Source organism: Ovis aries, chromosome 5 (assembly GCF_016772045.2).
Source record: "Ovis aries strain OAR_USU_Benz2616 breed Rambouillet chromosome 5, ARS-UI_Ramb_v3.0, whole genome shotgun sequence".
In the NCBI taxonomy this organism is placed as follows: domain Eukaryota; kingdom Metazoa; phylum Chordata; class Mammalia; order Artiodactyla; family Bovidae; genus Ovis; species Ovis aries.
The window spans coordinates 71,306,530-71,333,574 of NC_056058.1; the positions used below are offsets into that span (position 1 = coordinate 71,306,530).

General features: G+C 37.7%; 1 protein-coding gene across 2 annotated transcripts in view; it reads left to right on the top strand.

Annotated features, from left to right (window-relative positions):
• Nucleotides 1-325: 325 nt before the first annotated feature.
• Nucleotides 326-27,045, top strand: part of GABRG2 (gamma-aminobutyric acid type A receptor subunit gamma2) — a 131,783-nt gene continuing 105,063 nt past the window's right edge. For both annotated transcript variants that reach the window (XM_004009044.5, XM_004009045.5), the window contains exon 1: nt 326-680. In XM_004009044.5, the coding sequence (XP_004009093.1) occupies nt 574-680 (107 nt within the window). In that variant the 5' untranslated portion in view covers nt 326-573. The remainder of the gene's footprint in view (nt 681-27,045) is intronic.

A 27,045-nucleotide genomic window follows, 5' to 3' on the forward strand; every position in this document is an offset into this window, starting at 1 on the left:
TGCAGCAGCACGCATCGCTTCCACTTTGACCTCATAGTTAATCTGCGTGATGGTTAATCACGCAGAGACTCGAGTATTTCTTTTAAACACATACACACACCCCCAACACACATACATACTTGCTGCCCTCTAAAAGAAAAAGCAAAGCAAACATAAACAAACCTAAAACGATGGACCTGGGAGAATATGTGTGAATGGTGGTGGTGGTGGGGGGTGGGGGGGACATGAATATGTGTAAGAGTGTGCCCGCGTTTCTCATTCTCTTATTTGTCTCCTATGCCTCTCTCCCTGTACCCTCCCCCTGCCTCAATTATATTATTCCCCTAGACTTGAAAGCTGCTCCCTGAGCTGATGCTTTGATGGTATCTGCAAGCGTTTGTGCTGATGTTATTTCTGCCCCCTGAATATTAATTCCCGAAGCTGGTAGCAATACAGCTCCCCAGTGACGGACCTACTAGAGGCAGGTGGGGGGAGCTACCATCAGATCATAAGCATAATAATAATACAAAGGGGAGGGATTCTTCTGCAACCTAGAGGCTAAAGGCAGGGGAGGGGAAAAAAAAAAAAAAAACGATGAGTTTGACAAATATATGGAGCACAGGAAGCTCAGTCTACTCGACTCCTGTATTTTCACAGAAAATGACGGTGTGGATTCTGCTCCTGCTATCGCTCTACCCGGGGTAAGATATGCCCTTTTCGGCGTCGTTTTGTTTCAGAGAGGTGGGGGAAGGGGTGAGGACCGAGGAACTAGGGAGACCACCCAGATTTAAAAGACTCTTCTGGGATTTGGGGCTTTGTTATTTAGAAGAATGTGAATATGTGGGGCAGGAAAAGGAGGGAGAAAAAAGGAAGGTCACTTTCGTTTATTTATTTATTTAATGGGTTTTATTTCTTTCTTTTAGAATGGAAACGCTAACGCCATAAAGACTTTGCGTTTGGGGAGTAGCATTTTGATAGTACTGCAATCTGATGTCTAGGTGGGCTGTGCTGATACATGCTGGCATTTGAGGCCATGTTGGAGGCGTTTGGGTGGGGGTCTGGAAGAGAAAACTACAAATGGGGTCCTGGCGTACACCCGGCAGATGTGTTTGTCTGTGTGTGTGTTGGGGGATGGGTTCTGCTCCTGTGACCAAAGTATCTCTTGTTTTTGCACCTGAGCGGTCTTAAGATCAGTGAGCCAGGTTTTCTATACAGCCCCATTGACCTGGCAGCAGACTCCCTGGTCGGGTAACATGGTTCAGCACCAGGGACAGCAGTCCTGTCAGGGCCAAAGGAAAAGAAGCTTGTCTAATCCCATAAGACAACTTTATATTTACACAGGACATTGTCATAGTAAAGACAGGATGCCGATGGAGCAAAGGAGCACTAATGATGTATGGGGACCCTGCTTTGATTATCCTTTCCCCCTCCTTGAGATAGGAGGGGCACTGTTGGGCATGGGGTGGAGAATGTAATTAATGCATGGAGGGATATAGGTCTAGAAAAGAGTTGGCTTTGCTGCAGTGTTGAAAAATATGCTGAGCCAGGTAAATGTGATGCCAAATTGGGAAGTTAGGCATTAATGTCTTAGAGCCTTATTGCACTGAATGGAAAAGATGGGAAAGGATAGTGTTGTGAAGTGTTTTGCACCTAATTTTTTTTTTTAACTTCATTGCACCAAAGATATCAAGGAAATATCCCTTCACATATAGTTCATCATTTATCCACCCACAAAAACAACCCCCCTGACCCAACACACACCATCAGAATTTTCAACCAGATCCAAAGGCAGGTTAGAGGTCTATTGTACTTATATTAGTTGCACTCTTCTTTACTGTCACTTTGAGACAAAACTCTAAAAATACCACCCCTAACCCTTACTCAAAAAAAAGAAAAGAAGAAAAACTAGCTATAGAAGAAACCAAGCCATTGCCTAAGGTTTTCCTGGGAGTTGACACTGTTATGTAGTAGTTGTAATAAAGGGAGGTAAAAGAGATGAAGGTTAAAATATTTTTTTATTTTATTGGAAAGCTAACTTTGTTGATCCTGCATTTTCTGAAGTAGATAATGAGAGGGAAAGATTTCAGTAAAAAGGAGACCCAAGCAAAACAAGGAGTGAAAGTCTCTCTTTGGAGTTTCCAAGTAGACAGAGGGGCCTGCTTAATCTACCAGTACTTTTCATACCTTCCCGCATTACTATAAAAATTGAATGCATTTTCTTTAAGAGTGTCAGATTAAGTAGCTTTCTCAGAAGAGGGCCTTTTACTGAAAATAGTTTATGTGTTATGCATTTTAGTGGCATACTGGAAAAACAATGTTTTTAATTAAAAATTACACACATTTTACTATTTAATGTAGTATGTAGCCTTTAATTTGTTTCAGAAATTAGGGAATTTATAGTTACTTGTTGATAGTAGGAACATGAGAATGATGTTTTTCTATTTATGAAACCTGTGGATTAAAATACACTTTCCTTCCCACACACTTATATTCATTTTAGTAAGCAACTTTATACTTAAATAGATGAGTACATTTTTATGTATTTTATCTCCAAGGGACTTATTTTAACCAAAAACATGCAATTTTATTATTATTTGTAAGAGTATCAAATTTAAGATGTCTTCTTATAGGAACAGTCCTACCTTTTCTCAGTAATGACAGAGAATGGAGTCATTGTAGCTTGGTGCAGAGAATGTGATCAGAGTTTCAGTTTGTTGCAATCCCATAAAAAGGGAAAAAAAAGCCATTTGAATGGCTGAATAGAACAGGATGAAAATTGTAGCTTTGATCTCTGAAGCTGATCCTGAAGAAGGACAGCAAGTGACTATAAAAATGTGAGTTTCTAGGAGAAATTCAATAAAGGCTTTTTGGGTAAACAGTGGTAGTAGAATCAGAAATTTGAAGGAATATTAAAAAAATTAATGACTTTTTATTTACATAACTTCAAAGAATAAATTTCCCTCATTAAAAATGACTAAATTAATTAGATTGTGTCTCTACAAAAGTAAAACAAGGGGGAATGTGAATCATTGGCATGAGGATGTTTATTGCTAAAATCTCTTATGTGGGGGATAATTAATTTCTGAAACCCCAAACTATCTAAACTGTCACATATCTTTTATACAATGCTATCATATGAATCATCTGGGATACTTTCTAAACTTGTATGATTCTTGAACCAAACAGGCTTGTTGTTTCCTATCTTTCCAAATTTTCCACTTGGCCTTATTAAAAAGAAAAATCAAAATCACTTTCTCAGCATATTTACTTGCTTAGTTATAGATATAACATTTCTAGTAGTGTCTACCCTGAGACAAACATCTATCTGGGGGCAGGGGGGGGAATGAGAGAGAGAGATTTATCACTCAGTATTTCCCAGGATGCAGCTGCCTACTACCTTCTAGACAAAACATCTGGACGGTAGGTAGAAATTTAAAAATCAGCTTTTAATTTAGTTACATAAATGCATCTGATACCTTAGACTCAGTTTAGAATAATCTCCTCTAGATAATTGAATTACAGACTATTTAGTGATAGAGGCCTCTGTTCTATACATTTTAAAATTTGCATCATATCAACAAGGATTTATCTTCAAACTGGAAGAATGTAAGACTGAGTTTAGAGATTTTATCTTTGTTGTGAATATTATTTTGCTAGGACCGTGACTAGAATAACTTCCTAGTAATTCCAAGACAGACTTTCTACAATTTAAGTACAAATAGGCTTTACCAGGGCTTCCCTGATAGTTCAGTTGGTAAAGAATCCACCTGCAATGCAGGAGACCCTGGTTTGATCCCTGGGTTGGGAGGATCCCCTGGAGAAGGGAATGGCTACCCATTCCAGTATTCTGGCCTGGAGAATACTAGTGAATGACTTTCATAGGCTTTACTGAAATGACATAATTCTTGTTGAAGAGAAGCAGAATTTACCAACCCAAAATATGCCTCTTTGGCATGAGGATTATTTTAGGCTTATTATTTTTAACAAACAGCAGATACAGGTGTGAAGCTTAAAACTGAGTGGAAGTTACCTTTTGTAAGAGGCATTCAAATAACAGAAATCTCCATTTGTATGAGTATCTCCATCCCTGTACCAGAAAGAAGAGTGTGGCTAAATAGCTAGAAACTTACCAATGGTGAAGGCAGAGACTTGAATCTGCCTAACAACTATCCCCTTGTTGACAGTGCTTTACTCAATAAGTGCCCTTAACTGGCTCCCTTGCTCACAACATCTTTTGTCTTTAACCAGACACTGTATGTAAGGAGGTGGCTTGGGCCATTTGAAGGACTTAGCTTTCCTGGGTATCTCCTATGTATACAGAAAGTATACATGTTATTACATTTCTGTTTCCTATTTTTTTTTCTTTTCTCTTGTGAATCGTATTAATGCAATGATGTCTCAACCAAGAATCTACAAGTGTAGAAGGAAAATTATTTTCCTCTCCTACATGACTGTCCAAGATCAAAGACCTTGGAAGACTGGGAAAAACTGTAGAGTTAGTGCATTTCAGGAACTGTTTGACCATCACAGGTGTCCAAACAATTTAAGTGCTTAAAGATACAGGATTTCAGTAGTGGTGGGCACATTTCTTATTCAGGCAATTATGAAAGAAAGAATTCATCCTCCTGCTACTGGTTATAAGAAGTCCATGTGGGTTATAAAAGACTTATGTGACTTCTTCAAAGTCAGAAACCAAATAGTTACAATATAACATCAATCTCAGATTTTCCAATCTACTTCTGTCATGTGCATACATACACTGAACCAGATTTTACATATTAATATATGGATTTTAATGAACATACACAAAGTTATGCAATCTATTTCAATGTATAAAATATATTTATTTTATATCATGTATATATATATATACACACACACACACAAAATTTTACTAACATTTGTTAAGTAGTTTTTGTCAACCACATTTGACTTGGAAACCAAGATTATAGAGACATTAGACTTGCTTAAAAGCAACAGATAATTAGAAGTAACAAAATAATGATTAAGTATGTATGTGGATAGAAATAGAGGTTTATAATGATAAATGTGTACATTTATATACACTTCACGCCATCCTGGGGTTCGTTCCTGTGTCGCTTGGTGGGAGTTTTCCAGGAACCAGGTGTGGCTCTCACTCCAGTTTCCCCCCACCCTCCTCCTCCCCACCCCGGCACTGCTAGTAGCAGTGAGTTAAGGTGAGTTCCACGCATGACCTGCCAACTGCGTTGGTGCAACTGGAGCTTTCTCCTTTCTGTGGCTGCCAGCATTCACCACCTACTTATCATCTCATCACTTTGCCCCAGACCCCTTTTCCTGAAGCGGGATCTCAGAAGGCCTGTCACCTCCCTGCCTTGTCTCCTGGGCCATAGCCACTCTGACCTTGATGCGTCCTCTGCTAAATATGACTTTTCTGTATAAATAAAAGGTGATTGGGCGTGTTCTCTCAAAAAATATTTTAGAATTATATGTTCATACATGATAATGGTAACTGGTTACATTTTATATCTGTCACTATTTTCCAAATTTTGTTTTCTGTTTTGTTTTTTTCTTCTGATTTTTTCCATCAGGTTCATTTGCTCAGTACTGCTTACTTATAAGTGTAGTTAACTGATCAATTTTAATTGTTATAATTATCTGATTCTACCATCATACAGTAGAAGCTAGTATGGATATAAGTTCTATTAGCCCATTACATAACTTTAAAGATTGAATTTACCTAGTATGTGGCTTGAGGTCCTCAGTCTGCATCAGTCATTCCATTTTAAAATTTATCTTGTACTTTTGATTGAAAGCTCTAAAATAAATAATCCAGTATTCAGTTATTTTATTAGTTAAATAACATATTAAATGATGTTATTTAATACCTGGGAAAAATGTTTAGAAAGTGTATTTTCTTAATTGTTATGTGTAACTAAAGCATAGTTTAACCTGCAATTCAGTCATTACCCAAAAAGTTAACCTCTCCTTGTCATCCCATTTTCAAAAAAAAACTTGATCGTCTATTGAGAAAATTTATAGGATGACTTGTTGAATGTTGTGTCATAGTTTTCCTACAAAAATTCTATATTGAGGCAACCATACTGAATATGAAAGTAGAAAAAAATGTTGCTGCTTCAATATCTGGATATCTTTCTCTTCAGTGTGTAGATATTTAAAGTTAACAGTTGTAATCCCCTCAATCATACAAGCAACAGCTTGATTAACTTCTTTGGTATGTGAAAACTTAAAGTGCTTTTTTCATTTCTAGAGGAAAACAATTTACACTTTCCAGATATTGGGGCTTTTTTTCCCTGAGACTGTTGGTGTGCACACTTTTTCTCCTTCTATATCTTTGTAAGTTAGATGAGGAAAAGAATATTTTACTTTTCTGACTTTTAAAAATAAGACATAGAATAGTTCTGAAAATAGTCCAACTCTTCCTGAATTTTGGTGGTGGAGTAGGGGTTAAGATTTCCCCAGTCATGTATTTCTAGTGCAATACACCACACCATTCACCTATAGTCTTCCTTTTTCTCTGTAAAAATAAGAAAAATACTTGGATTGTTTTGAGATGTAAAAGACCTCTCCAGTTTGCTTTACTGGGAAGGTTATTTGCTATTCACTTCTTCTGTATTCTAGGGAAAATGTATCTTTTAAAAGGAAACAAACAAACAAAAAAACACTTTTAAGTTACAGATTAGTGATTTAGGGTAAAAATAAAATTAAACTCCAAATCACATTAATCCCTACAGTGTAAAATAAGAGGGCAAATATGGTAATCATTCTATATTATGAAATCATTATGTAACTCTCAAGATGAAGTGCTATGTAAATGCTAAATAAGTAGTCCTGATATTACATTCTCTACTTATTTATAAATAAAACCATATGAATACCAAATAACATAGTAGTGGAGAAAACAAAAGGTGCTTTTTAAGCCAAGGTCCTTGAAATAATTGAAACCCTGCCATGAACACAAGTATCGTAGTAGAACCAAAGTCTATGTAGTGAGACAGATAAATAACAAGTTCTATGATTTATTTAGGCACATTTAAATTAAATGGCCAAAACAAACTGAATATAACTTGTCAATATAACCTTGGTAGAAAGAAATAAACGCCCTGTGTTCTTTTGTGCAGGTTAACAGTCCCATTTTATAAATTGCTTTTGAAAACACATTTGAGATACAGTAAGGGAAAAACTCAAGATATAAACTATAGAAGTGACTAGTATTTCAGCTAGTGCTATGCTAGTAACTGGGTATATAACTATGGGGTAGCAAAAGCCATAATTCTGTCCTCATGGAGTTTGCAGTCTCTTGGGGTGGCAGGCAATGATCAAAGTTTTACTAAGTTTTACCTTAGGTAAATACTACACAGCAAAGTCATATGGTGCTATTAGAGACTATGACAGTTTTCTAACTGGTGAAAGCATAGGGCCGAGAAATTAAGTTAGATCCACAAACTAGCTAAAACGGATCTACAATCATCTCATTTGTTGGTTTTAATATTTCAACATCCTTTTCTTTGTTATAATAGTTATTGCTGGTTTTGTTTTTTTTTTTTTTTTTTTTTTGTTTTTTTTTTTACCTCAGTTGAAGAGGTTTTTTTTTTCACTTAAAAATGAGTGGCATTTTTTGGAAGAAAAGTGGTGAAAAATTTTTAATGTTCTAAAAACAATTTCATTTTTTACTATTTAAAAGTTATGCAGTAGACTAGAACTATGTTAAGGCTAATTAAATAATGTAGTACATCATATGTGACATTATTTTAACACAAACTAAATTTACCAATCAATGGCCAGTTGAAAGGCTTATGCTCTGCTCATCCCCATCCAGTAAATAGGTCTTCAAGTTACAGATGCGTAAAAGTAGATTTATTATCCTACCACTGCCTCCAGCTGAGGCATCTTCCCTGATTCTTTGCCAATCCAATATAGTCAACTACGTCAAATGGGGAAAAGCAGACACATACACACAGCCATCTTAAATATAAATACCTGTTGAGCATCAATTAAATTCAGAGTTGGATACAATATGATAAAAAACAGAGTTTTGAAGATTTTAAAATCATGTGCAAAATGTACTGTGTATGAACTTTAAAAATATGTACAGAAGGAGACTGTGGGGCATGCAGGATTTCAGTTCGGAGACCAGGAATTGAACTTGGGCCATGGCAGTGAAAGCCGAGAATCCTATCTACTAGGCCACCGGGGAACTCCCTCAGTTACTTTTCAATAATAATAAACTATAATCTTTGAGCAAGAGAATAGATGCTAGGAATTATGTTAATAAATTATCAATTTTTAAAATCTATTTTACCTATTTTATTTTAGTATCTCCTCCCTTCATCTAAGTCTTAGAATAACCAAATATTTATTTAGTTTCTTTAATCATCATTCTGAAAGCCTGGTGTTCTATACTTACGAATGTACACACAAATCTGCAACTTTGGATAATGCCTTTTTTAATCTTATCAAATATATATTATATAAGGGAAATTGAGTAAATACATATTCTTCTTAAATGATTCCAAATGGAAGAATAAGGCCTTTTAAATTTGAGGTGGTAGTGATTGTTGGTGGTAATAATTTGAGATACTAATCATATATTTCTTATTCTTAATGGAAAACTATTTTTCAATAATAGTTCTTAGAAGGAAAATTTAAAGTGATGATTTTTAAAATCAATAGCAATATCTTGATAATTCCAGGTAAAAATTATTATTTAACCAAATTATCTCCCTTTAACTTTGTTAATAAACACCCACATTCTTTATTTTAAAATTAGTTCTTAATAATTTTCAGAAAAAACTTCCAAATTTTAAAAAAGTGTACATTTGAAATTGATTATTCTTCATTAACTTCATCAACAAATATTAAATTACTTAAATAATTACTTTATAAGTTTCATGAGAATTGATGCTTTTAAACTGTGGTGTTGGAGAAGACTCTTGAGGGTAACTTGGACTGCAGGGAGATCCAACCAGTCCATCTGAAGATCAGCCCTGGGATTTCTTTGGAAGGAATGATGCTAAAGCTGAAACTCCAGTACTTTGGCCACCTCATGTGAAGAGTGGACTCATTGGAAAAGACTCTGATGCTGGGAGGGATTGGGGGCAGGAGAAGAAGGGGGCGACAGAGGATGAGATGGCTGGATGGCATCACTGACTCCATGGACGTGAGTCTGAGTGAACTCCGGGAGTTGGTGATGGACAGGGAGGCGTGCAACTGGACTGATCTGAACTGAACTGAAGCTTCATAAACCCATTATTTCATTAGTCAAATTATAATAAATTAGAAAAATTTAGACACTTTTAGCTTATTTCTACATCAAGGTAATTTTTATTTTAATTTTTGAGTCAGTTCAGTCGCTCAGTGGTGTCCGACTCTTTGCGACCCCATGAATCACAGCACACCAGGCCTCCCTGTCCATCACCAACTTCCGGAGTTCACTTAGACTCACATCCAACGAGTCCGTGATGCCATCCAGCCATCTCATCCTGTGTCGTCTCCTTCTCCTCCTGCCCCCAATCCCTCCCAGCATCAGAGTCTTTTCCAATGAGTCAACTCTTTGCATGAGGTGGCCAAAGTACTGGAGCTTCAGCTTTAGCATCATTCCTTTCAAAGAAATCCCAGGGTTAATCTCCTTCAGACTGGACTGGTTGGATCTCCTTGCAGTCCAAGGGACTCTCAAGAGTCTCCTCCAACACCACAGTTCAAAAGCATCAATTCTTCGGTGCTCAGCCTTCTTCACAGTCCAACTCTCACATCCATACATGACCACAGGAAAAACCATAGCCTTGACTAGACGGACCTTAGTCAGCAAAGTAATGTCTCTGCTTTTGAATATACTATCTAGGTTGGTCATAACTTTTCTTCCAAGGAGTAAGTGTCTTTTAATTTCATGGCTGCAGTCACCATCTGCAGCAATTTTGGAGCCCCAAAAATAAAGTCTGACACTGTTTCCACTGTTTCCCCATCTATTCCCCATGAAATGATGGGACCAGATGCCATGATCTTCGTTTTCTGAATGTTGACCTTCAAGCCAACTTTTTCACTCTCCTCTTTCACTTTCATCAAGAGGCTTTTTAGCTCCTCTTCGCTTTCTGCCATATGGGTGGTATCATCTGCGTATCTGAGGTTATTGATATTTCTCCCGGCAATCTTGATTCCAGCTTGTGTTTCTTCCAGCCCAGTGTTTCTCATGATGTACTCTGCATGTAATTAAATAAGCAGGGTGACAATATACAGCCTTGATGTATTCCTTTTCCTATTTGGAACCAGTCTGTTGTTCCATGTCCAGTTCTAAGTGTTGCTTCCTAACCTGCATACAGGTTTCTCAAGAGGCAGGGTCAGGTGGTCTGGTATTCCCATCTCTTGAAGAATTTTCCACAGTTTATTGTGATCCACACAGTCAAAGGCTTTGGCATAGTCAATAAAGCAGAAATAGATATTTTTCTGGAACTCTCTTGGTTTTTCAATGATCCAGAGGATGTTGGCAATTTGATCTCAGGTTCCTCTGCCTTTTCTAAAACCAGCTTGAACGTCAGGGAGTTCACGGTTCACGTATTGCTGAAGTCTGGCTTGGAGAATTTTGAGCACTACTTTACTAGCATGTGAGATGAGTGAAACTGTATGGTAGTTTTGCCTTTCTTTGGAATTGGAATGAAAACTGACATTTTCCAATCTTGTGGCCACTGCTGAGTTTTCCAAACTTGCTGGCATATTGAGTGCAGCACTTTCACAGCATCATCTTTCAGGATTTGAAACAGCTCAACTGGAATTCCATCTCCTCCACTAGCTTTGTTCGTAGTGATGCTTTCTAAGGCCCACTTGACTTCACATTCCAAGACGTCTGGCTCTAGATGTTAATTTTTATAACTTAATTTTTTATTTTATATTGGAATATCATTTATTACCAATGCCACGTTAGTTTCAAGTGTGCAGCAAAATGATTCAGTTATACTTATACACGTGTCTATACTTTCTCAGGAGATGGCAATGGCAACCCATTCCAGTACTCTTGCCTGGAAAATCCCATGGGCAGAGGAGCCTGGTAGGCTGCAGTCCATGGGGTTGCAAAGAGTCAGACACGACTGAGCGACTTCACTTTCAGTTTTCACTTTCATGCATTAGAGAAGCAAATGACAACCCACTCCAGTGTTCTTGCCTGGAGAATCCCAGGGACGGGGGAGCCTGGTGGGCTGCCATCTATGGGGTCACACAGAGTCGGACATGACTGACATGACTAGCAGCAGGAGCATACTTTCTCAATTCCTTTCCCATTTAGGTTATTACAGAATATTTAGCAGAGTTCCTTGTGCTATATACTGTAGGTCCTTGTTGGTTATCTATTTTAAATACAGCAGTATGTACATGTCAATCCCAAACTCCCTATCTATCACCTCCCTGACCTTTCCCACCCTGGTAACTGTAAATTCATTTTCTACTTCTGGAATCTGTTTCTGGTGTGTAAATAAGTTTATTAGCATCAGATTCTGCATATAAGGGCTTCCCTGATAGCTCAGTTGGTAAAGAATTCACCTGCAATACAGGAGACCCCGGTTCAATTCCTGGATTGGGAAGATCCGCTGGAGAAGGGATAGGCTACCCACTCCAGTACTCTTGGGCTTTCCTTGTGGCTTAGCTGGTAAAGAATCTTCCTGCAATGCGGGAGATCTGGGTTCGATCCCTAGGTTGGGAAGATCCCCTGGAGAAGGGAAAAGTTACCCACTCCAGTATTCTGGCCTGGAGAATTCCAAGGACTGTAAGTCCATGGGGTCACAATGAGTCAGACATGACTAAGTGACTTTCACTTTCACTTTCTTTCTGCATATAAGCAATTTCATATGATATTTATCCTTCTGTGTCTGTTACTTCACTTAGGATGATAATCTCTAGGTCCATCCATGTTTCTGTAAATAGCGTTATTTCATTCTTTATAATATCTGAATAATACTCAATTGTATATATGTCCCACATCATCTTTACCCATTCATCTGTCAATGAACATTTTGGTGCTTCCACTTCTTTGCTATTGTAAACAGTGAGGCAGGGAACACTGGGGTGCATGCATCCTTTAAAATCAAGTTTTTCTCCATATACATGTCTAGGAGTGGGATTGCTAGTCATATGGTAGTTTTATTTTTAATTTTTTAAGGAACCTCCATACTGTTTTCCGTAGTGGCTGAACCAATTTACATTCCCATCAACAGTGTAGAATGGTTCCCTTTTCTCCACACGCTCCCCAGCATTTATTGTTAGACTTTTTGATGATGGCCATTCTGACTGGTGTGAAGTGGTACCTCATTATAGTTTTGATTTGCATTTCTCTAGTAATTAGCAGTGTTGAGCATCTTTTCACATGCCTCTTGGCCATCTGTATGTCTTCTTTGGAGAAATGTCTATTTAGGTTTTCTGCCTATATTTTAATTGGATTGTTTATTTTTTGATATTGAGCTGCATGAACTGTTTGTAAATTTTAGAGATTAATCCCTTGTCTGTTTCATCCTTTGCAAATATTTTCTCCCATTCCATGGGTTGTCTTTTTGTTTGGCTTATGGTTTCTTTCGCTATGCAAAAGCTTTTGAGTTTAATTAGGTCCCATTTGTTTTGTTTTGTTTTTTCCTTCATTACTCTAGGAGATAGATTGAAAAAGATATTGCTGCAGTTTATGTCAGGATGTTCTGCCTATGTATTCCTATAAGAGTTTTATAGTGTCCAGCCTTACATTCAGGTCTTTAATCCATGTTGAGTTTATTTTTGTTTATGGTATGATTTGTAAACTAAATTATCTCAGGGAAGTCCCTTAACCCTCTAACCACCATTTGTTTTATATCTGTAAGATATTTAATTGATATTGATATATTGTGATAGGTGATGTTCACGCCTAATAATATGGAGAGTGAATGGTAACAGAAATACAGTCATGTTTATATGTTATAAGTTTAAACATCTTTCACTGTATGCCTTCTGTTATGAAATGATGCTTAAAATATGGTTGAATTTCTCTGTAACTGATTTATCAAACATGCTGGAATTACATAGCTATGGTCTAGAAACTATCTTTCTTTTTAAACATCATCTGTTGAATCTACCCCTCCCCCATCCAATACCACATCTGGACAATATATATCTAATGTCAAAATTTTCCATTCATTTTAGAGTTTGTAATATCATTTTCAGGTATTAAATTCATCTAAATTGATCCTTCAATCTCTCACTCACTTTAATTTTTTCTTTTTTATTTTTCTGTTCTCTCATCAGGCCTGACTTAGATTTCTGCAGCCCACCTATTACATCATGTTCTAAAGGCTCCTCCTCTTTTTATTATGCTGCTTTTGGCTTTTTTCAAGATTAGGGTCGAGGTAGGAAGGACGGTTACATTTGCAGAAAGATCTTACTGTACTTTCTGGGTGAAAGAGGCCTACATGCTGAGTCATTCTTTCACGGGGGAGTTGGATGGGTTCTGTGAAGCTAACCCTCTTCCTCCTTCCTCCCCCTGGGAACCTTGAGAATTGTACTATTCCCTGACATGGGTCATGCTGTAGGGACTTGATGTTTCAGGACAGTCCTTCACTCCACTCCAAAAATACATCCACTCTGACCTTCTACTAGCATTTTCTTACTAGAGTTGCATTATAAACTCTAAATAAACAGTCTTTTCAGGATGATTCCACCATGACTATTTTTCTGGCATCTATTTAGCTCAGGAAGAATGAATGAATGGAAAACAGACTCTGAAAAATTACTTGTCAGCTTCTGAAAGTAATGGTGTTTTTCTGACTCAGATTCACTACAGGGATTGTTCAAACCAGCCTATCTTCTTTAGACTTTTAGAGACCACAGGCCAAATTTTGCTAAGAATTCTCTGTCTGCCCTGTGCTGAAACAGCATTAAGAAGTAAATAATGCAAGTTTTCTGTTTTGGGTAGAGACAGCAGTTATCTCTTAGTCTTCGCTAACTGGTAGACATCTATGAGTGAGTTTCTTGACTTTGCTTTTCACTTGCCTTGAGGGAGAGGTGGAACATATGTCACTGTGAGGAGGGAATGTGAAACTGCTGCAGCTCTTTCTGCACTTAGGCCAACAACCTTATTCCATAAGAACTGCTCTCTCATTGAATCTTTCAACTTCCATTATATGGTCCCAAACTGGGTAAAAGAAAAAGAATGCAGGACTGGTTTTGGCTTTCTCTAGCAAGTTCTGCCTCTTCTTGGGAATCCATCACATTTGTGTTAAATGAGAGCATAACATTTCTCATTTTTTCTCAGTTCTGTTATGATAACATCTTTTTTTAGTATTTAAAAAAGTATATTTAGTACTGTGTTCCCTGTTTGATTCATTTCTTCCTGATATCCACTACTTTATTCACCTTCTTCACATCTTTGTTCAAGTATTGCCTTCTCAGTGCCTACACGGACCATTCAGGGCACTATTGCAAATGTCCCTCAAGCCTGTATTCAGAACTCCAGTTCTCTTCTATGTTTCACCTTTCCTTATTATTTACAGTCTTCAGTACTTAGAAAATTTCTGTATATGACACCTACTGATTTATTGTTTTAATTTTTTACTTTCTGTCTCACTCAGCTAGAATCCAGGATGGACGAGAACAGAGATGCTGTTTCGTCATCTGCTATACTCCAGACTGTTAGAGAAGTGCCTTGCTTCTGATAAATGTTCAGTAATTACTGTTTCATGGGGTTGCAAAGAGTCAGACACAACTGAGTGACTGAACTGGAACTGGAAAAGTGAAAGTGAAGTCACTCAGTCGTGTCCGACTCTTTGCAGCCTCTGTGGACTGTAGCCCTCCAGGCTCCTCCATCCATGGGATTCTCCAGGCAAGAGTACTGGAGTGGGGTGCCATTTCCTTCTCCAAGGGATCTTCCCGACCCAGGGATCGAACCCGAGTCTCCCTCATTGGAGGCAGACGCTTTAACCTCTGAGCCACCAGGGAACTGGAATCACTGTTTAATTAAGTAATAATAATGGCATTTCCCTTTCCCTGAAATTTATCTTCTTAAAAAAAAATCTTTTCATCTTTTCCATAGCACCTAAGTCCAGCATACATGGCTGGTGACCAAAACAAAAAAGCAAGTCCTACTGTATAGTGCAGTCCGTAAGAGCATAAGCGATGGACCTACACTTCCCTAGTATTCACATTTCTACCCTTGACATTCACGACTTGATGACCATTAGTAAACTTACTTCACTTCACTCATCCTTAGTCTCTTTGTATAAAAACAAAGAAGATAATAATTCCTCTTAAGTTTATTTTGAGTAGTAATTGACATAATACATTGAACATGACACATAGTAAGCATCTCTTATATGTTGTTGTTATTGTTTTTACTACTACAGGGTCATTATTTATTTCCTGGGATATCCCAAGAGGCACAAGTAGCCTCTCTACCCCTATTAAACTTTGAACTTGGGGAAAGTACAGGAGAGGGGTTTTTTGATAAAAATTCTGTAATTCTCTATTCCCTTGTCTTAATTTGTATAAGATGAGAAAATTGGATAAAGATCCCTAAGTTTCTGGAATGACAATATTGTTCGTTCATTTTAGATCAATATCATATATAATAAAATGTCTATTATGCATGGACCAAGTCCCAGTAGCAATGAAATATGTGCTGAGACATGGGCCTTCTTCCTGAAGACAGTTTCTTTAACTATATGCAAAGAAGAGAGAGCTGATATTTTTCTATTCAGGGTTTTGACTGATTCCTCATTTTTTTGTATGTCCCGTATGGATCTGATAACAGAGTGAACTTCACCTCCATCTGTCACCTAGGTAACTGCATCGGCCATCTAATGTACCTTGCTGATGCCAGTTTTGCTGCCTTCTGATTCATTTTCCATACAGCAGAGAAACTTTTTTCCTAACAAGTATTTTCCTAAATACAGATGTAATTTAGATTCAATCCACTGTTAAGAATTTAAGTGTAGAGTTAAATTTTCTCAAATGTATGCCACCAGGAAAACCACCACCCATGTGTATATAGCCACACACGTATTAGTTTTCAATATAATGAATGTAAAAAAGAATCAAGCTCTCAAGCACTATGTTAAATGCAGAATGAAAATAAATGCAAAGTAGACAAATTTCCTCCTTCTTGCCTCCTGCCTTCTTGCTATAAATAGTTATTGCATTCCTAATACTTGTTTGGCACTGTACTAGGGATTAGAGATTAAAATGGAATAACAGACATCTTCATAATCCTCTTAGACATTGCAATCTAGGAACAGGCAGATAGTAAATAAACAACTTTCAAATTGTGATAAATGTTACATAACTAAAAGGTGTGATGTGATGAAAAAAGAAACAATCTATATTAGAAAACTCAGGAAAGTCCTATCTGAGTAACAGATAAGAAGTTGAGATTGTAAGCATATTAAAAAAAATTGAGCCATGAAAAGATTGAAGAGAAGCCCTTTCTTATTGTAGGTAAGAGCAGGTTCAAGGGCCTTGAATAGAGGAAAAATTTGGTGTGGGTCAGGAAATAAAAAATAGCCCACATGTCTAGAGGACAGTGATCATGGATGAAGAGGTCAGGATATAGGATCTGGGAGTCAGAAGGCTACTTCGTGTGATACAGTCTTGTGGCCATAGTGAATATTTTAAATTCAGGAAAATACTTCATATAATAATACCATCAGTTTTGTTCTTATGGAAGAACTGTGTCTCTATGATTTGGGGAATGGTGAGGATTGCAGTTTGCCTAATAATTTTAAGTTGCTTAGTAATTAATTAAACTGTTTACCTATAGCTTCCTTAGAATTATATATAGTGTTGCTCTACATCTTGCTGCAAAATCTTAGCAGGAAAAAAAAAAAGATTGATTCTGCTATTATATCAATTACTTAAAACATGGTCATTATTTTGGCATCATTATGAATGCCATAAAAATTATGGCACTATCAAATGATTATACTATATTTAACTTGTATGTTTAAACATGTATTTTTATAAAGATAAATGTTTTGCATCTAAAAAGTGGAAAAGATAGTTTAATTCCAAATTAATAGGTTTTCTGGGGAGCAGTTATTGGCCTGAATGATTTTTAAATTTTAACAGGTTCTCACAGGGAACATTAACAAATGTACATTTATTCCTATCCATAAGATATATTATTGAACTTTATCTACATAAAATAGAACCACAGAAGGTAATACTTCTTAGAGCTTGAAAGATATACAAAAATCTACACATCAAATAAGAAAAAAGAAAGGCTACCATTTTATTAATAAAAAGTTTCCTTTTCCCCAGGGGATTTTTTAGTGCTTAGGCTCACTTACCTCACACTTTAGGAAATTTCACAAAAGTCTCATGTCAAAGAATATTTTGAAAAATTCAGTGATTTACTTTACAGCATAATAGTTTTATTTTTAAGTTAACATACAGACAGCAAACTGACCTGTATCAGTGTACAGTTGTATGAATTTTAACATACATGTAAATTCTTATAATTCAGTATCCCAAATCAGGCTGCTGAACAGTTCTACCATCAGACTAAAAAGTTCCTCCTATAACCCCTTGTAGCCACATCCTTCCCCCACTCTTAACTCCTGGAAACAACTACTACTTCATCACTCTAGTTTTTCTTTTCAGGAATGTCATATGTGTAGATTCAGCATACTGCCTTTGAGAGTCAGCTCAGTTACTGTGGTGTCAGTAAGCACATGAAAAGAAGTCCCACATTACCTTGAGATAAATGCAAGCTAAGACCGCAATGTAGTAACACTACACACCGACCAGAATGGGTAAAACAAAAACAATACTGACAAGACCAGGGGTTGGTAAGTACATGGACCAAGTGGAACTCTCATACGTTACTGGGGAGAATTAAAAACAGGGAACAATTTGGCAATTTTGTGTAAGATTAAGCATATAGCTAGCATTACTGAACAACCTCACTCTGATTTGCATGGGAGAATTGAAAACTTACATTTTAGAGTAATGGATTTTATGTTTATGTGATAATTTTTTTCAGAAATGCTTACATAAATATGATCATATCAAGTTTTCCAGACAAAATAGTGTTTTCCTTTATTTGACTTGAGAATACATTCTTGATTGAATTGATACATTTCTTAATGGTTATATGATCTGCTTTGATTCTACTTGTGACCATGTACCTGAGGATATTGGAAAGACTGGATAGAATGATGATAGGGCCAATGCAGGGAGAAGCATGGATTCTGTGGGAGCTCCTTTTTTAATGTGTGCAACATGTTTGCAATGCCTTGAAAAAGGTAAAAATTCACTACTGAGAAAAGACAGTAAGTTATTCCCTTAAGACATATTCTTTGAAATATGAATTCATTATCCTATAATGATAAAGCAGTCAACCTATTGCGTGACAAGGATCTAAATTTGTAAAAATATAAGTGACACAAATTGACCTTTTTTTCTATCATATAAACTTTTAGTTTCTCTATAAAGCCTGCATGCTGATTTAAAACACCTTTAAGCTTTGGGTAAAGCTGTGATATTTCAAATTCCACTGGGAATTTCTTTTACATTGTTCCAGATTTCTAAGAACAAAAGTAATTTTGGACTTTCTATGTTTACCGCCAGCATGGAACTTTTTAAAACAACATCTACTATATTTTCATAGGCAAAAAAGTAATATTTCCAAGTGCTGAGAATAGTGTTCAGCTCATAGACGCTGTCTGTGAATAATAACAAATGAGTGAATAAATATACAACTCCTGGAGTATTCATAATTCTTAATTATGTAAATTTACTTGATGTAGAGTAGAGATAAAATGGACTATTCATGTAATGAAGGGAGAGGGAAGGGGAGGAAGAAAACTACTAGCAACAAAACTGAAACCTAAACTTGATTAACTTTTTTAAGTGATTGGTAACACACTGATTTTTATCTAGGGAGAGCCAAATAATGAAAACTTAAGAACAGTCTTCTAAAAGTGGTCACACCACAGGAACAAAGTTCAAATTTGCATGAATTGAACTTAAAAGATTATAGCACAATTTTAGAAAAGAAAAAGAAAATTTTTTTCTTTCTCTAAAGAAAAATTCCCAGATTAGTGGTCACTAGGATGTATACATATTGGTAAAATTTCCATATAAAAATGAAAATTCGTTCAGTCCCCTAAACAGATTTGCTCCTAGTTCCAAACATCTGTATATTAACAAAATGAGGATAATATTTCATTTCTTGCTATGACAGAATAACACAAACTATAGCAATATAAATTGTCCATACATCTAAAGTATATTTGAATACATATCTGAATACATGTTGATAATGGATGCATACCCAGGCTTTGTTTTTATAAACTGGTTCTCCAGGACCTGTATACTATTTTGGAACTGTTTGACCTCTTGTTCTGGGACCATGAGAAAATACACATTAGTTCTTCTATCTACCTGTTGCCCCCTTGTAAGTAAGAGGACAACTTTGAAAGTTCATGTTTATTACCTTCTATTTTGCTAGAAGAGGAAGCAAAAGTTTATCAGTTCAGTTCAGTCACTCAGTCATGGCCGACTCTTTGCAACCCCATGGACTACAGCACGCCAGGCCTCCCTGTCCCTTACCAACTCCCAGAGTTTACTCAAATTCATGTCCATTGAGTTGGTGATGCCATTCAACTATCTCATCCTTTCTCCTTCTCTCTCCTTCAACTTTCACAGCATCAGGATCTTTTCAAATGAGTCAGCTCTTTGCATCAGGTGGCCAAAGTATTGGAGTTTCAGCTTCAACATCAGTCCTTCCAATGAACACCCAGGACTGATCTCCTTTAGGATGGACTGGTTGGACCTCCTTGCAGTGCAAGGGACTCTCAAGAGTATTCTCCAACACCACAGTTCAAAAGCATCAATTCTTCGGTGCTCAGCTTTCTTTTTTTTAATATAATTGTATTTATTTTAATTGGAGGCTAATTACATTACAATATTGTATCAGCTTCCTTTATAATCCAATTCTCACATCCATACATGACCACTGGAAAAACCATAGCCTTGACTAGATGGACTTTTGTTGGCAAAGTAATGTCTCTGCTTTTTAATATGCTGTCTAGGTTGGTCATAACTTTTCTTCCAAAGAGTTAACTGTCTTTTTATTTCATGGCTGCAGTGACTTTTGAGCCCAAAAAAAAATAAAGTCTGCCACTGTTTCCACTGTTTCTCTATCTATTTGCTATGAAGTGATGGGACTAGGTGCTGTGATCTTTGTTTTCTGAATGTTGAGCTTCAAGCCAACTTTTTCACTCTCCTCTTTCACTTTCATCAAGAGGCACTTTCTGCCATAAGGGTGGTGTCATCTGCATATCTGAGGTTATTGATATTTCTCCCAGCAATCTTGATTCCAGCTTGTGTTTCTTTCAGCCCAGTGTTTCTCATGATGTACTCTGCATATAAGTTAAATAAGCAGGGTGACGATATACAGCCTTGACGTACTCCTTTTCCTATTTGGAACCAGTCTGTTGTTCCATTTCCAGTTCTAACTGTTGCTTCCTGACTTGCATACAGGTTTCTCAAGAGGCAGGTCAGGTGGTCTGGTATTCCCATCTCTTTCAGAATTTTCCAGTTTATTGGGATCCACAGTCAAAGGCTTTGGTATAGTCAATAAAACAGAAATAGATGTTTTGTCAGTTCCCCCAAATGTTTTATGTCTAGAGAAAAATATTACTCTTACCATAGAAAGGGAGATGTGGGACTGATTACAGAGGCATGTTGATAGAAATAACCTTCATATCAAATTGGAGGTGCTGGTAGACAGAGATCAGTCACATTCTACCATGTGACAATGTTTCTGTTATTGCCTTGCACTGTGATTTAAGTGTTGCATTTTTTTTTCTAGCTGTTCAAGTATTTGTCTCCCAAAATAGATGAGATGTGTTTTGATATCAGCATTGTGCTTTGCACATCTTTCCGTCTGCAGTGGTACTTTGTACAAAAGATTCTCAAATACAGGCTGATTAACGGAAGGATAGAGAAATCTAAATTCACAAGGCGTTATTTCCCAAATCCCACCCCCTTCATGACTCTTGCCACATTTCAGTGACACTAGGCTATGTTTTTACTATTTTTCATAAACCAGTGTCTTTTAAATCTACCTTGTGCTTGTGCTTAGTCACTAATTCACGTCCTCCTCTTGCAACCCCATGGACTGTAGCCCACCAGGCTCCTCTGTCCATGGAATTCTCCAGGCAAGAACACTGGAGTGGGTTGCCATGCCCTCCTCCAGGGGATCTTCCCAAAGCAGGGATCAAACCCATGTCTCCTGCATTGCAGGCAGATGCTTTACCATATGAGCCACTAGGGAATCCCAAGCCATCAGGGAGCCCTTAAATCTAACTAGTTTATTTAATAAACTTAACAAAAGTAATTAAACCCAGAAAATGAGTTTCATTTTTCATAATAGAAGAAAACCATAAAGTAAATACAGTGAAGCCACGACAATGTTATCAAGTTTGCATTATACATTCTTGTCTACCAGAGGTGTAAAGCTTGCTGGTACTCCTCTTGAGAGAAAGTAGGTTAGCAAATTGCAGAATGTGGATAAAGACACATTACAGATAAACTGAGACTTATCTTTCATATGATTGGATGAGCTAGTAGAAAACTGAAATGAGGAAAACTTTCTAATTATAGATTTCAGTATCATTTAACGCTGTGCATCTATGAAACTTAAAATTGCTTTGGGTACTAGCAGCGAGTGTCTCAGACTTTTGGAAACACTAATATAAAGTGATCTTAATAAGACATAGGATCCTGATTCAAAATGATGCTAATTTGAATTTTCAGTATACCTTGAAACACTGTAGTAAGTGACATTTATTTGACTTGCTTGAGAGCAGTTACCAACATGCTGTTTATTCAGAAAAGGAAGTCCAAGTAGCTCTGTCATATGCTTGCAGTAGCTCTTTATCCGGGCTGCACCTTAGAGTTAGTGAATATCATTGCTGCCATCTCATCCTAGTCTAATTAAATTAGTATCTTAAGCGGTAAGCTTTCAGCATTGTTATTTTTTTAAGCCCTCTGGGTAATTTTAACATGCTGCCAGAGTAAGAACAATTGGTCTGTAGCCCACCAGGTTCCTCTGCCCATGGAATTCTCCAGGCAGTAGAATTCCCCCTCCTCCAGGGGATCTTAGTATCAGACATTCAGTGTAGGCTGGACATTTCACATTCCTGGTGAATGACAGTCATCACATAAATGAAGAAATTCAGAGTATTTCCTTCTTGAACTATTTTTTGAGGGTAAATAATTATATTCCTCTCTGACATTAACTTTATAGTTTGCTCTCTTCTGTGGTTAAAATTGGTCTTGGATGTCAGTAGTCGGAAAAAAGCAAGAAAGGCAAACTTCACGTGTGTTTCTAGAGCGAGGGAGAGTGGCCCCCGAAGTTGCATTGGCCTCGTTTGTCACCATGTGGTCACAGTCCAATAACAGTGCAAGTAGAGTGTCTAAGCTCTGCCACTGTGTAGAAAAATTTTTACTGCATAAGAGCAACATACTTGGAGCTCCATTTCAGCTAACTGCCTTCTAAAAATTCTGCATTGGTGTATAGTGTACAGGATGAGCTTTATCCAAATAATTCAGGTTTTGAAGATGGCTCCCTATTTGTGGCAAAGTGTACACAAGCAAGAACGTGAGAATATTGTTTATCCTTCTAGTGTATTTTTCATTTTCGTTATTGTAGTCTTCATCTCTTTAGTTTTTCTTCATGTTTTCTCTTTGTTAAAAACTTGTAAATTCCCACTCTCCGTGTCCATTCTTCTGAATTCTTTGCTCATCTTTAGATCATTTTTCTTTACTCTTTCTCCAGTAGAATGCCTGTCTCCATTTCACTTAGTTTTTCTGGGGTTTCATCCTGTTCCTTCATCTGTTGCCTCGTTTTGTCTAAGCTGCTGTTTGTATTTTTATGTCTGTGGTAGAATAGTTCAGTTTCTTGACCTTGGAGAAATCCTATGAGTCCCAGCAGAGCAGTCCCCGCTAGTCACCCAAACTATACACTTTAGGAGTTTCCCCTAAGAGGTCTGCTTGGGTCCTTCTGCTGTGGCATCTGACTATGTGGATGGTCTGGTTGGCTTAGTTGGTCCCGAATCTGGTTGGTTGCCAGGCCCAGCTTTGTTCAGATGCTGCTGGGCTATTTAGACTTTAGGCAGCCTGTCTGCTGATGGGTTGGGGCCGTGTTCCTGCCCTGTTAGTTGTCTGGCCTGGGGCATCCCAGGACTGGCACCCATGCACTTCTGGGTAGGGCCAGACTTTGGTACCAATGAGCTGATATGGCAGCTGCTGTGTTTCTGCAATACATCTGATGCCAGCCTCTATGTCCCCAAAGTGAGCCATAGCTCACACCAGGAGACTTTCCAAGATCAGGTTAGGTCTGGCCCATGCTCCTAACAAATTACTGATCTTGCCCTTGGGTTCCAGTGTGCATGAGGTTTTTGTGTGCTCCGTTAGAGTGAACTCTTGTTTTCCTTAGTCCTGTAAAGTGAAGTGAAGTGAAGTCACTCAGTCATGTCCGACTCTTTGAGACCCCATGGACTGTAGCCTACCAGGCTCCTCAGTCCATTGGAATTTTCCAGGCAAGAGTACTGGAATGAGTTGCCAGTTCCTTCTCCAGGGGCCCTTCCTGACCCAGGGATCAAACCCTGGTCCCCCACATTGCAGGCAGACGCTTTACCATCTGAGCCACCAGGGAAGCCCTGTGAGGCTCCTGCAATTAAGCCCTGCTGGCCTTCAAAGCCACACGCTCTGTTGGGCTTGTCTTCCATCCATCAGAACACCGGCTTGTGTAACCTGACTTGGGGCTCATAACTCTCACTCCTGTAGAAGAATCTCTCCAATACAATTATTTTCCACTTTGTGGATTTGATTATATTGTGAGTCCACCCCTCCTGCCCATCTCACTGTGGTTCTTTCTTTATATCTTTAGTTGGAGAAGATCTTTTCTGGTAGGATCTAGTCTTCTTTTTCTGTCTTTTTTGTTTTTAAAATTATGATAGTATAATAAGACATTTATACGAGACGTGGAAGATACAGAACAAAGTTACAGATAGTTCCACTATAGTACTTATTTTTTAAATAGGTAAATTAAAATTTGTAGTTGGAGTTGCAATATAAGACCCTCAAAAATTAATAGAATGAATATACAGAAAAGTAGAAGGATGTAGTAGGCCTGATAGTTTCCAGTCTTTTTCAGCTATGGTTGCTCTGCAGAGAGTTAGGGTTCTGGTGTGCTTGGGAGACTACTCAATTTTTCAGATTTGTTGTACTTCACACAGCAGTAGTTCACTCATTTGTACTGAATGGCACTTCACTCTGTAAATATGCCATATTTTATTTGTGCATTCTACTATTTATTTATATGAATTTCTATCATCAATAATGCAACTATGAACATTCTGATCCATGCCTTGTACCAGGTACATTATGCATTTCTTTTTGGATTAAATCTAGTAATAAACTTTCTGGGCAATAGGATACATATGTGTTCATCATTAGCAGATCATGCCAAATTGTTTTCCTTTCAGCTGTGCGTGAGTCCTAGCTGGTCCATATTCTCTCACTTTAATTTAACAAATAAACAACAGCAGCAACAGCAAATCACAGTGAGGGGGCTAGCCCAAAGGAAACGAACTTTAATAGAAGGCTAGAATATGACCTGACATGGACTTTTTTTTCCTGCTTACACCTTCTGTTCCTAGTGAGTGCTGTGGTTGTCTTCTCCATATTTTCTGTCCTTATCTTAAATATCCCAATTTTCATTTGGTTTCTGAAGTCCATATGTCATTGGGGATGATGATTTCATCTTTGATACTAGTGGTATGATATATAGTTACACCAAAATAATGAACATAGTCCCATCCTTTAGCCATAGATTTGGTTTCTTATGTATGAATTCATATGTATTCAGGCTAGTGATTCACAAAATGAGAACTTCTAGAGACTTTTAGAAAACTAAATATCTAGAAGAGTTTATCTCTTTTCATGGATGTAAATAAGGAAGCATAGAGGGAAGTTTTCGTTAGCATCTTCTGATCATACAGGCTTTCCTTGTGGCTCAGCTGGTAAAGAATCCGCCTGCAATGCAGGAGACCTGGGTTCAATCCCTGGGTTGGGAAGATCCCCTGGAGAAGGGAGCAGCTACCCACTCCAGTATTCTGGCCTGGAGAATTTCATGGACTGTATAGTCCATGAGGTCACAAAGAGTCGGACATGACTGAGCAAGTTTCATTTCAGTTCTGATCATCCAATTATGCCATCTTTGGGTTGAAGCTGATACCATGGAGGACAGAAGGACGAGATAGAAAGAATCCAAGTTGTTAAATGCATAGATGAGAAGCTGAATTGAAGCACCAGGAAGCTTATACTACACTAGGTTTAAAATTATATATCCTTCCCAATTTAATCTGAATATTCTGATGCTGTTTGCTATTTAGTTACTAAGTTGATTACAACTCGTTGTGGCCCCGTGGACTGCAGCCCATCAGGCTCTTCTCTCCATGAAATTTCCCAGACAAGACTACTGGAGTGGGTTGCCATTTCCTTCTCCTAGGGATCTCCCCGGCCCAGGGACTGAGCCTGCATCTCCTGCTTGGCAGATGGATTCTTTACCACTGAGTCACCTGGGAAGCCCAAATATTCTGATACTTGCAATAAAATTCATCTTTGCTAATAAAATCCCTCAGTCATTTATTTGATATAGGTCTTCAACAATTGTTAATAAACAGTTTGCATTTTGTACATTGGAATATATACATCTGATAGTTGACTTAGTCAATTAAACACATTTACCAACAGCTGCTGCTGCTGCTAAGTCGCTTCAGTCCTGTCCGACTCTGTGTGACCCCATAGACAGCAGCCCACTAGGCTCCTCTGTCCCTGGGATTCTCCAGGCAAGAATACTGGAGTGGGTTTCCATTTCCTTCTCCAATGCAGGAAAGTGAAAAGTGAAAGTGAAGTCGCTCAGTTGTGCCTGACTCTTAGCAATCCCATGGACTGCAGCCTACCAGGCTCCTCCGTCTGACCTAATTATCAAAAAATTGAGCATGGTATAAGCTAATGGGGTGTCACTGTAAGTAGAACAGTTCATCAGAATTGATCCTTAGACATACCCCTACTCCTACTCTAGCCTCTGTGCATGTATACATTCACGTGCACAGCTATGCCTAGAGCACCCTGCACATAAGCACAGGTTCTTACATGTCCTCCCTAGGAGATACAGAATTCACTGGCCACTAAAGGCCACACATGAAAGAGCAGCTTGTGCCCCAGTTCTCCTCACTAAACCACAGTGTTTCTCAAGAATCCCTCATCCTCCAGGGATATACAGAATGAAGTCTCCTCCTCCTATGATCAGATTCTAAGTCCCCTCCACCCCCTGGGATATATACTCACCTAGCATAGCTGCTCCTACACTTTATACCTAAGTCCACCTTTGGCAGTAGCTGGAGGATGGTCTTTGAAATAAACTTATGCCTTACCACTGCAGCAGGCACTGCTTTCCAAGTCATGAAAGAACCTAGAGAGTAAGTTGATCACATCCATTAAGTTAAATTACGAGCTCTGCTTTTATTCCTCAGTGTGAGAAGATCAAATCATTGGTATCTGCAATGGCAAGTTTATGAAATTTGAATGTTATTAACTTTGTGCTGAAGGTGCCATACTCTTATTGAACTCAGGCATAAACGAATTTATGGTCCTAAGGGAAAATGAGCTTGAGCAACCGTTTGTTTTAGATGATCTTACTTTCTGATAAGTGTAAAATCGCAGATTCTTTGGCCCCATTTCCTTTCTCAAACCCTTGCAGCATAATGGTTAAACATTTTGGTTTTGGCAAACTAAACGACTATTGGCAAATATCACTGTTTTTCTTCATCTGTAAAATGGAGATATTTATAGGAGTATCAGGGTTTTAAAGGTAAAAGTGGGAGAATATTTATGAAGTCCTTAAAGTTTATGTGTAGAACATGGTGAATACATAACAATAGCCATTGTTGGTATTATTTATCTTAGGAAAATTAGTCAGAAGAAAATTATTCTTTTCATAAATTTTACTTGTAAATTTCATATGCACTCATGGAATTTGTAGTTTGGAAACAG